General features: G+C 39.5%; 1 protein-coding gene across 2 annotated transcripts in view; it reads left to right on the top strand.

Annotated features, from left to right (window-relative positions):
* ANKRD28 (ankyrin repeat domain 28) overlaps positions 1 to 12646 on the top strand; it is a 91342-nt gene that overhangs the window by 27833 nt on the left and 50863 nt on the right. The window contains exons 1-2 of one of the 2 annotated variants that reach the window (XM_035130376.3): positions 7094 to 8551; positions 9408 to 9491. In XM_035130376.3, coding sequence (XP_034986267.1) covers positions 8435 to 8551; positions 9408 to 9491 — 201 coding nt within the window. In that variant the 5' untranslated portion in view covers positions 7094 to 8434. Of the gene's footprint in view, positions 1 to 7093; positions 8552 to 9407; positions 9492 to 12646 lie in introns of those variants that run through there. The other variant, XM_035130377.3, reaches the window with a different exon arrangement.

Consider the following 12646-nt stretch of genomic DNA (forward strand, 5'->3'; position numbering starts at 1 on the left):
AGTACTGTTGCTGATTGACACATGGGATTTTCAAAAGAATTTTCAAATGGTTTTGGTTTGACTTCTAGACAGACATTTTGTAACTTACTTTAACCATAAAGATTATTTCATATGGCTTTCTGTTGCCACAGATAAATATAACAAGGTGCTAAATATTGATATGTTTGAATGCAAACAAATTATTTTTTAAAAAAAATAGTTGAAGACTAGTACCAGTATCTTTGAAAACTACATTCAAAATTGCCCCACCCCAATTCAAAATTATAAATAATCAAGGTAGGGCTTTTTCCTCAGCCAAGGAATAACAAAAGGACTAATGCATCCAGCTCAGATTTTGCTTCCTGAATGAGCCAGAGCCTCCATAATGTGTCTGATCACTGACTCATATTTTGGCTGGTAACTAGTATTTCAAAATTTGAGACTGTGAGGAAGCCAGTTAGGATGTTCTACCTTAAGGAAGCCTTGTACCCCAGATGGAAGAAAGAAGGCTCTCAAAATTGCAGTGAATTTTTGTGTTTCTTATTTTTTAATGTAGATATTTACAAAATAGTCAAATGCTCCACTTCCCTAATATTCACATTGCTACTTTATTACTTTGCTTTCTTCTGCAGTTGGAAATATGTGGAAGCTATCTTATTTCTGCTGGGTATATCCTGGGCACTTATTTTCTGCCTGCCTCTTGTCTAGTGAACTGTGGGTGGGAAATCTTCAACTGCTTTTGTCACACATGGGAGATACTCTCAATTTTTAAAAACCCTAGAAATAATACAGACTACTTAGACTCATAGAGAACACACACACACACACACAATCTCCATGCTAAAGAATATACTCCCATTTATCACTTACTATACTTTGTACGTTAAAGATTAGATCCCTCTCTGTTCTTCTGTGAAGTGCTCAGTCTCAATGGCAGTTAATTTGTCCTGCTATACGAGATATCTTGCATATCAGGGAATTATGGAATATATAGTCACCAAATGTATCCCAGTTCTGCCACATCAGTAGTTCTATTTCTTTTTAACAAGGTTACTTGATTGTAATGTTTAATCTCTGAGACTTGGGGGTTGGCTCTTTAACAGAGGTCAGCAAACTTTTTCAGCAGGGGGCCTGTCCAGTGTTCCTCAGACCTTGTGGGGGGCCCCGATTATATATTTTTTGGGGGGAGGGGGAAATTAATGAATTCCTATGCCCCACAAATAACCCAGAGGTGCATTTTAAATAAAAGCATACATTCTACTCATGTAAAAACACACTGATCCCAGACTGTCTGCGGACTGGATTTAGAAGGCGATTGGGCCGAATCCGGCCCCCCGGACCTTAGTTTGCGTATCCATGCCCTAGTCTAATTCTCTATATTGTGATTTCTCATATTCATGCCTGCTGTTCCTGCTAGAAAGTAATGGGTGCCTATGTGATTTGGGTTTGCAGTAGTGGTGGTAGTACTTCTCAGCAAAGAATTCATAATCCTAGATTTTGTAACTTTCTTCCATCCTAAGAAAGAAAATACTATTGAACTGCTCTGGACTTTATTCCCAGTAAACATAGAATCATAGAATTGTAGAGTTGGAAGGGACCTCAAGGTTCATCTAGTCCAGGCATCCCCAAACTGCGGCCCTCCAGATGTTTTGGCCTACAACTCCCATGATCCCTAGCTAACAGGACAGTGGTCAGGGAAGATGGGAATTGTAGTCCAAAACATCTGGAGGGCCAAAGTTTGGGGATGCCTGATCTAGTCCAACCCCCTGCAAAGCAGGAATCCTGATGATAAGGCTCCTGCTGTGTCAGATTAAAATTGAGCATCAGATGCACTTTGAAAGCAGGCTTTCCGTTTTCAAAAAGCAAATAAATGCAGTACACTGATATTTACCTCCTTTGATGTCTGACTTATCATATGATGGCTTTCTATGAATACAGTCTTTGTCTTAGCTTCATTATTCAGCTTTGTGACTAAACACAGTTGGTTGGAAACTTCACATCAAATAGTCAAATTCTTGAAGAAAAATGTTAACCCCCCCAAAAAAAACTTGGATTACAATCTGTTGTGCTGCTGCTTTCACTGGTTTCTTCCTATGAAGTACGATATATCGGGTGTTAGAATTTGTTTTTAGTGAATTCTTGTTGTTAAGATGCCAACAGTTTTCCAGTCTGACAGCATCGTCTCCTGGCTACTGAATGATATGACTAATCATACTTGCTCCCAGAGTCATATGGGATCTGGAATTGCACATGTGTGTAGAAGGTGGTGAAGATGACAGTGTCTGTTTTCTGCTGTTTGGTGGCAGTCTCTCACACCTCATGGCTTCAACCTTCGGAATAGGAGTTTCTTAGGGGAAACATGAGGAACTGCCGCCATAATGATGGGCGTTTAACAGGCCCTGTTAGCAAGTTGAAGCAGGGTTGTGCCTCTCGGAATCCCACCTACAAGAAGCCTACTACAGCATACCATTCTAAGAGGAGCAAATCCTATTGTTTCTGATAAGCTGGAGTCAGTTTCCAGCAGCTATGGTGTGTCCTCCTTGGATTTCCTAGTTAGAAAGGCTCACACCAGGAGAGAACTTTGGAGACAGTGGAATCAAGAGTTAGTGTTGTTGAATGACAAAGAACTAATGGTCTGAGAAACAGGTATTTTGAAGGAAATATAGTCAACGACCTTTTCACACAGGGGTTACATCCCTCCCCTGCTCTGTGCGCATCAGCAGAATGTGTATAAATGTGCCCCACTCCATTATGCCCTGCATCTTTCGGAAGGGAGGCAAAATCCTTAAACAATTCAGATAGAATAAGTTGAGGACAGTACTACAGAAGAGATTCACTCAAACTTATGTTCTATGTTCTATGACAGTTATAATTGCTATCATTAGCTATAATGACATAAAGATAGCTTTTTATTACCCCCCCCCCAAAAAAAATATACCACTCTGTGTCCATATGTTATATTCTATGTGGCATATGGGTATAGTATGCAATTTGCTAATTATACTTTCACATGGGTGGGCAGTAGCAGAATGTCAGTTTTAAATTCCCAGGTAATGCTGTGCTATATGGAGTTGATTCCCTTCAGATGAATTCTTCCCAGAATACGTTTGCTTCATACTCTTATAAACAATATTGTACTTTCAAAAGATGTTATTGGAAGGCAGGTAGTACCGGTACTTCTGTAGGTATATTTAATGCATACAGTTAAGAGTCCTTTTTAGTAGGTATTTTGGTATTTCAATGCTTACTGTAACAAGATAAGAAAATTAGAAGTACATTCATTTTACATGTCATTTTCCTTGTTCTCTGTGGTTTTTAAATGACAGACTACTTACTTTGTTTTTAATATTAATTTCTGAAACCAGGCATGGAGTTAAGATGAACTTGTGATTTTTATATGGATGAATTTGTGACATATCTAGCAGCTGTGTTTCATGTAGTACCTGACGTGCTTATGCTTTTTGAAAATATATTTATGCCAGCTTTCCTTCCTGCATTGTTAGAATTTGCTTAGAGAGGGCTTTTAGTCACTAGAAATAAACTAACATTTAAAAAGATATTGTATTAAATATATTTGCAAACACACATTTGGGAACGTTCTGTTTGCTTTCTTGTGATATACAGGTGCAGCCATTGCTTTCTGTGTTTCCTACCCCAAGCCAAGTGCGGTATATGCAGCAGAGCTTTACATGTATATTTTGATAGCCAGAGTTCCTCCAGAGGCTTACCCTTAAATATCAATTGGGACAGTCCCTTGTGCTTTCCATAACCTGAGCCCATTCTCGTCTTTTCTATCTTTCTTCCTGCTCTGAGGGTTTTGTTTTGTTTTTACAATCAAGTTGCATATAAGATTTGTGAAATAAACAAATAGTTTAACGTCTGCATCACTGTGTCCCTGTCCTGCCTTAAACCTCCCATAACCCTCCCAAAGCAATTCCTATTGAAAATTAGCCTTGAGAGATGGTGAAAACCAGTGACATTTCATACACCCAGCTAGCCAATTGGAACCCAGTTATTTGTAAAAATATGTGACAGGTACCTACAATTAATTCCAAGCACTTGATTGTTGACACTTGTGAATCACACACAGAACCCACACCACTGATGGAAACAGCAGCAGCAAGTGACCTTGTCCCTATGGGACACTATCAGATCCAGGCTTTGAATAGCAAGGTATATTTAACTTCTTCCTCTCCCCCCTCCCCCCTCTGCAGTTCCGGTACAGTACAGACAAAATTCCAGTTCAGGTAATGGGAAGTCTATGTGACTCTGTTTCTTTGTTACCAGTCACTGAAAATGTAGTATTTGGGGCTGTTGAAATTTGAGTGGATGTTTATTTTAATGCCTGGAGCTGGCCTCCAACTTCATTAAATCTTGTGTTCTTAGAAAAGGTGTGCTTGTTGAATATCTGCCTCTCTGCAGCTGTTAAAGGCACAGGAGCTCTGTTGAGAGAAAAGGTAGTAACCATGTTGTTCCCTGCAAACATATGCTCTGAGGCATAGACTAACACTAGCATCCAGACTGCTAGTTTTTATTTTCTGGGTCTGCTGTTCTGAGTTTACAAAAAGCCATATATGGAAAAAAGAGGGGGGGCATAGTCCTGTGCACTTAGAAGCAAGTCCTGGTTTAGCTTTAGAAGCTCTGGCTGGAAGCTGCTTCACTTACCACTGATATAGCCATGCCAAGAAGACCTTTGCTTGATTAATTTTTGGATCTCAGGTTGCTGTTAAAGGCATAGGAGCAGGGCCAGTAATAAAAATGGGGACTTCTAAAACTGCCATTTCCTATACTTTCTTGGGAGCGAGTCTTACTGCATTCAGTACACATTCTAAGTAAACATGCATTGGATTGGGCTGCATGTTGCAAAATAACTCTGGAGGTAATATTTGCTTTATACTTCTGTAAAGGAATGATGTATTTTCACTACTGTGTAACTACTAATTACATTTATGAGGTATGACTTGGCATTGATTACTTTCACAATCCTATTTTTAAAAAAAATCAAAAGCAAGTCTTGCAATGTCCAATGGGATTTATTCTCATATGAGCGTGCATAGGATTGCAACATTGCAATGTTCCACCTACCATTACCTCTGTTAACCTTAGCACTTCTAACCATAAGCTGTCCATCCCTCTGCCCCACCAGGCACTATAGGTGCTTTTGCCCTTTAAATAGAAAAAAGAAGGGCAAAGTGCTTCTAGCTTTCCTCAGTTTTAGATAGCTTCAGCCCAATCCTATGCATGTTTACCCAGAAGTAAATCTCAGGAGGCCTTTTTGAACATAATGTTCCAGACTAAATAAAACCATAGTTCTGTTGAGCCAGGAACATTATGTTCGAGAAGACTCACAGAAATTTACTTCTGGGTAAGCATCCACAGGGCTGTATTGAAGTTGTCAAACCATAGTATATGAACATTGGACCTGCATGTTCCCCCTTCTCCTCCCACTTTGGCTCCTTCACCCACTGACCTTAGTGCTTCAGTCCTGATACGTTTAAACCAGAGCTCCATGTTACTTCAGAAATGGGAAACTCTCATTTAAATAGATGAGGATGGAAAGAGCCTCAGTGCTCATTGCTGACTTACTAAACTATGGTTTAGTAAACTTGGAACATTATGACATACAAGATCACTGTGTTCAGTGTATCTTATTTCTCCCAATTAAGAATTCATAGGATAGCAGACTTAAAACATCTAATGTCCAATTCTGAATGCATTGTTTTAACCAAGTTTCATTTAAATAAATGGGATTAATTTACCGGTATGAGGAAATGACTGAGGCGACAATGTAAACAAAAATGGTTTCTAGCTAAAATTTCAAAATCTCCAAGCTGAGGACAGCTGAGTCAGTCACTTGGAATTTTGTGTAAAAGTATTTTTCTTCTGAAATGTGAATCTTGTTCATTGTATACTGCTGAAGTCATTTTTCACCACAGAATTTGAAAATATCAGTGTTTGGTTGATACTGTACCTGAAAATTTTGATACTTAACCCATAAGAATATACCTATTCATATCCAAAGCAGCTTACAAGATACTTCAGATATCTCTTGTTATGGTCATTCAGTGCTTGTCCCTTGAAACTCTGCTATTTTAAGACTGTGTGTGTTATGGCTGTTCAGTTGATCTGAAATTGAGAACCTTAAAAATGTAAGGTAACTTAATATGGACTGAAGGTAAAGGTAAAGGGACCCCTGACCATTAGGTCCAGTCACAGACGACTCTGGGGTTGCGGTGCTCATCTCGCTTTACTGGCCGAAGGATCTGCTGTACAGCATGACCAAGCCGCTTCTGGCGAACCAGAGCAGCGCACGGAAACGCCGTTTACCTTCCTGCCACAGTGGTACCTATTTATCTACTTGCACTTTGACGTGCTTTTGAACTGCTAGGTTGGCAGGAGCAGGGACCGAGCAATGGGAGCTCACCCCGTCGTGGGGATTTGGACCACTGACCTTCTGATCGGCAAGCCCTAGGCTCAGTGGTTTAGACCACAGCGCCACCCGAAAGTACTGTTGAGTTAATAAAGCAACATTTCCAATACTTTGGACATATGACCCATTTATATAATACACCCACAGATCTCTGGTGCAGCTCAGCAGATTCAAACCAAAGCTGTAAATTCAGATTATTGGATGACATTTTTTGTTAGTGTTTGTTAATATCCTCACTTTTCTTAGCTGCTTGTTAGCATGCTAAATATGTGTCTTTTAACGGCAACCCAAATATTTCTGGTAAGCAGCTATTACTTTGTATAATGAATTGATTTTTAAAAAAAGGCTTTTTAATTCCTAGTTTATAAAGACTAAAAAGTTTCATGGCCATGGAGGGTTAACTGAGACCATTCTGAGAATATGGTAACATATGAAAGCAGTTATGGGTTGGAATTGTTTATTTTCCTACGTTGTTAGTCAGCAGTGCCAGTATACTAGTTTCCTTGTGGCTTTTAGTGGAAAATGTTAATGGCTCAACAGAAATCTTACGTTTTAACTGAATTAGTCACACAAAACTGGCATCGATATTCTGTGAGGGCTGCCCCAAAGCTGCTTTTTCCCCTCCCCCTGCTACAGGAAGTTGCATCCAGAGCAGTAGCTCAGTTATTTGGTAAGTGTAACATGTGAGCATTACTAGGCATTTCATTCTGCGGATCTATTGCTCTGTTGGAATACTGCTGCGGGTGCGATTTTTGTGTCCTGTTAATGTGTTCTGTAATGACCTTTTTGAAGCACTAGCTTTTTATACCGTTTGCAGTACCATCTGCTGCATGAAAAATCCTGATGACAAAATTTGGATAAATAGAGCATTTAATGTGAAGAACGCCAGGACTTGCATAGACACAGATCTTCAAATAAAGAAGTTGGCTGAAAGATGATGCGTGGAGCCTGATTTTCTCCCCCCTCCCCCCCTTTTTACATCGGTCTGAATGAAGGCTATAATGGACCCTCTATTCACACAGTGATCAAAAGAAGCGCTCGAGTGATGAACTACTTCTGCAGGAAAAGTCTAAAGCAATAATTCAAGTGCTTGTGTTTGTGGTGTTTTGCTAAAACGTTGTTCCTGGCATTTATATCTTATGTGTTCGTTGTTGGAGCAGCTAGCTAGAGCAATGGTCTGATGATGGAAAACAAATGTTCTGCATTTCTTTTCTGACTGATGGAGTAGCATTCTGTGTCTGTGTTACGGTCTGTTGGGGAATCTAGATTGAAGAAGCAGTATTATTTGAGTCCCATTGTCCTTTGTTGTCTGACTCATCACATGTAAATGTACTGCAGCTTAGCTGTACATTGCAGGCATTTTTACATGGAGAAGAAATGTCAACCTTGGAGCTTTAGTGCTGAATAACTGTTGAGTTATACGTTGCTTTTTGTGTGATGGTCTGTTGATTTTAAGGCAGTAGCATTTTTAATTGTAGAATGATCATGACCTGGAACACTTGGGGCAGTCATGTATGCCTTTTTCGGTAGAAATCCTGCTACCGTTAACTGGAGGCTGACCTTGCTGGAGTGGGGAGAGCTGTGATCATCTCTGCCAGAGCAATTGTCTCTTGTTTCATTCTGTACAGAATGGTGTTATGTTGTCTATAACAATGATTTTACTGTTTAGGTAGTCTTATTCTGTAGAAATTAAACAAAAGCAAATTGGTTGGTGAAAGTTCAGAATTTTTATATATACTGTTGTAATTTCTACTGTAAGAGGATATTTTAGTCATTGAGTGCTATAAAGTAATAGCAGAACTATTTTAGCAGAACTTTTTATGGAATATTTTGGAAAATTTCATTAGCTGAATATGTTGAATTTGACAAATAGAATATAATTTAAGTTATGCCATTTTAAATATTTCAAAACAAAGCACTAGTGTTTGTAAATTATGTTTGAGAGGAAAAGAACTTTCTGTGCTGTCTTGGCTATCCTTGGGACAAGGTTGTTACGAATCTAGTTTTCTCCTTCAAACGGGTCGAATGAGTCGTGTGTGTATTGTTGTTTTGGAGGAGGTGGAAGATGATTCTCCCACGTTTATTTCCAAACTGCCTCAGGAAAGCATATCTCTACATCCTTCAGCTTCAGGACATTGCTTGGTAAGAGGTTCTTGCTAAATATGTCCTGTTTGTAATTGTGGTTCAAGGCTCCATTGACTTGCCATAAATATGAAACTGTAGCTGGTATTTATTTTGCTGAAGTAGTTAATATGATTATGTAGATTCACTTCTGTGTCTAATGATAATCCTAATGAATGAAACAAATTCTCTAGATTGTTCCTTTTCACATCTTAAGGAGTACTCCAATCATTGCCTTCAAAAGTAAATTGGCAAAGAAGTGAATTTTGTAGCAAATTGTTTCTAACGCAACTCCTAAAATAATTGGTTATGTAGTCTTTCAAAAACCATATACTGTAGCATATTCTGTAGTAAAGCAAGTCCCATTCTTTAAAAATATGGAAAATAGATCATGTGATGCAGGGCTACTAGTCCAGCAACATTGTAATAGTTGAGTAGTTATTATTTATTGCTTTGGCAATAATGCTTTCAAATGTTTATGATGGTGGTTAGCACATGTTTATGATGGTGGTTAGCACATGTAGATATTTTTAGAAATAGATGTGTTTGTCACCAGATCATTTATATGTACTGCACTTCCTTATTTGTCTATCACATTGCATGCATGTGTCTAGTTGTTTTCTGTTTCTTTCAGAAGGCATTCTTCAAAATTAGTATGCAATAATCAGGTATTTTATTATTTTTATCTTGTATAGTTAATTAGTGCAGTATGGTTGTTTATGTAGAAGCGCATTTTAAAAGAGTGCATTAGACAGATTTTTGATGAAGTATTTGTGATATGGAATGTTTTGGTACTCGTTGTCTAAAACTGTGATGTAATAATAACACCTGAATAGCATTGAATTTAAAATGCTTTCTCTGTTTTCTTATATTTTAGCCACCACTTGTTCAAGCTATATTTAATGGGGATCCTGATGAAGTTCGTGCACTAATTTTTAAGAAAGAAGATGTTAACTTTCAGGTAAATGCCTTATTTTTGCTCATAGATTTAATTTTATTTTGTTGTCTTTGTCTTCTCATCTGAGACACTCCAGGACTCTTTCCAATAAATTTATTGATTTATGAAATATAACTTACCCTACTACTATTCTGTCAGATTTTACCTACATTTGGTGGTGACCTAATTAATCTGTTTACTGTAGTTTAAAGAAACACTTGTCTATCTTTCTTCTTCAGCTTTTAAGATATTGTAATAATAATAAGACTGCACTAAATTGAAACAAAGTTACCAACTCAAATATGGTTTCTCCACCACATATACCACTATCCAGCCTTTAGTTACTGTATTACTAATCCTTACCCACACCCATAATTCATGTTGGTGTTCAAGTCATCTCATTTTAGCCCTTTCATAAAACCAAGGAAAAAGATGGAGGACAGAGGAATGCCAAAATGCTTCACTTTTTAGAGCTGGTAAACTGGTTTCCTGCTGCTACCGTATGTTGGTTGTCCAAACTACTCATAAAGTGACCTGGTCTTTGGCAGCTGGATAGACAATTGCAGGCCTTTTTTCTGTAGGTGCAAGAGGCTTTTTAATATTGTAAAATCAGTCTAATGAATTTCCCAGCAGCCACTATGTTTCATATACAAGCGGGACCTGCAAATAAATAAATAAATGTGGCATTGTGGAATTTATTGTTCAGCCACCCCCTGCCTTCTTCCTTGATAATTAATTCCATTTCCCCTTAGTTTTCTCTTATTTGTATTCTCTTCCCACAACAACCAGTCAGTATTCCATGCCCACTGAGCATGCTCAGTCTGATCATTGGAATGTTTTGTGAGCTGTTGTCCCCTGATACTTCTTTCTTGTGCCTGAGTGGTGCTGTTTTGGCTACATATGAACTGGCATTAGGAGAATTAAGATAATTATATATGATGATCCAGTTATTATTTTCATGCATCACAATTCTGTGTATATTCACTTGGAAGTGTCACATTTAGTTCCCAAGTAAGGGTGCATAGCCTTGCAACCTTAGTCATGCAGTTATTATGATCATACTAATTATCTGATGTTATATGATTTATCGTCTGACTGCTGTTAGAAACAGGATGCCAGACTAGATGAGCCCTCAGTGTGAGACTAATGCAGTGTTATACATGCTTACTCAGGAGAGAGACCTGTTTAACTCCGCGGGATTTTTTTGCTAGAAAAATGTGGCCTGTAATTCTAATTCCAATTTTCTGGGAGTAAGATCCATTGAATTCAGTAGGACTTGTTCCAGAGTAGACATAGTGTCAGGGGACCTCCGTACAGGGAGCCTCCGCCTCTCCTGTTGACCAGCACTTCGCCCAGTGAGAGCAGCAGCAGCGGGTCAGGTGGGGGAAATGAGGAAGTTAGTGGGCTGGATGAGTCAGGGCTTGGCTATGCTAGAGAGCCATTGCAACACCCTGATTTGCTGATTCTTTGTTTGGAATTATGGTATTTTGTATTGCTGGCTTTTGCTGTAATAAAACTAAACTGACTGGCAACGCCCTGACCAACAGGTGGAGGGGAACAGGCAGCCCCTTCCGGCGCCCGAATTAAGGCGCGCCACCAAATGTAAGGTCGGGAGGAGGCGTTTCCGGGTGCCCAAACTCTTATGCTGGGCACGTAACAGGAAACGTCCACTCCCGGATTCTGTGAGTGACTGAGAGGTCATGTTTTCTGCTATCTCTGCACTGTAAATACTATGCACAATAAAACTCTTAAAGACAGAGCAGACTTGGGTGTCTTTACTCAAGAGTAGCCTCTAGGCTTTTAGTCTATCAACATTCCAGAGGGATATGGTTTTAAGTACTAATCAGGAATTTAGCATACAACTTATTTTTAATGCTGTTTTACAAAATATGATGGGAAAATTTTGCTTTATTATGACATTTAAAGAAGTTTTTACTGTATATGAGGAAAACAGTTATAGGTTTACTGGCGAAATCTTGGTTCAATCTCAACCTGACTAGAATTAGTCACTGAATTTAGTGGTTGTTACTAGTGGTTTTAAAACAAATGTATTCTTTGTATACTGGGTAACTTTAATAATGATGGGTGTTGGATGGTGAAATTGTGTAATGAAAAATAAATGATTGAAATCAAATGTCATTGAAACAGGGCTGCTCATTACAATTTTAAACCAATGTTTCAAATGTAAGATCTAGTGTACAGTAACTCTATTATACTTGTGTGAGCCAGAGCACAAGATGCTTTCCAAAAGGACAAAAGGATTTGGTTGTAGTAAAGCCTACAGTGAGGATAGGCTCTGTCCTAGTTGTATTCTTTATTCTGCAAGTTATGAACAAAACAGGAATTGAGTGAGTTTTGACCCAACATGTGTAATAAAATAATACATGATTAGGGTCAAACCCTTCCCAATTTGTCCTCTGTTCTGTTGGTGGTACAGGCAGCCTCCCGTTTACATGTGTTCAATATGTGTGCAACCGTGTATACACACATCATGCTGAACCCGAAAATGTCATAAAGACAGCACTAAGAAGGTGGAATGGGGTGTTTGCAGGCATTTTCAAGGGGTTAGAATTATACGTGATTTCACTGATGCGAGCAGTGCCTCAAAACATAATCCTTGCATAAATGGGGGCTGCCTGTATTGTAGTGTTTCAGATTTTCAGCATGTTAAGTAGTGTGCTATAATGCTTACCGTGTTTCCCCCTTTTTAAGACACCGTCTTATAACTTTTCCATCCCCAAAAACCACAGGGTGTCTTATTTTCGGTGGGGTGTATTACCTGTATTTTTTTTATTACCGGTACGTTTTTTATTAAGGTATGATCTGCCCGACTTCATTCTGCATCCCTCCACACTGCCCACTATTGCCCTGGGGTCAACTCACAAACCCCCAGCTTCTCTTCTGCCTGGAGAGAGGGATTCATCCAGGAGTCTTTTCCAATGCTCCACGCTGCAGCCGCCAGTTCTGGGCGGCGGGGAGGCAAGCCTCCTCGGCCAGGCCAGGTGGAGGCCGCTGGCTCAGGCTTTCTGGCTGGCCCAGGAGGGCGCTCCAAGTGCTCGGCGCTGTGGAGCGCTCGGTGCGCTCCATGCTGCAGCCGCCAGTTCCGGGCGGCGGGGAGGCAGGCCTCCTCGGCCGGGCCAGGTGGAGGCCGCTGGCCCAGGTGCTCCGCCCGGCCTGGC

This window comes from Zootoca vivipara, chromosome 11, assembly GCF_965207765.1.
Source record: "Zootoca vivipara chromosome 11, rZooViv2.hap1.1, whole genome shotgun sequence".
Taxonomy (NCBI): domain Eukaryota; kingdom Metazoa; phylum Chordata; class Lepidosauria; order Squamata; family Lacertidae; genus Zootoca; species Zootoca vivipara.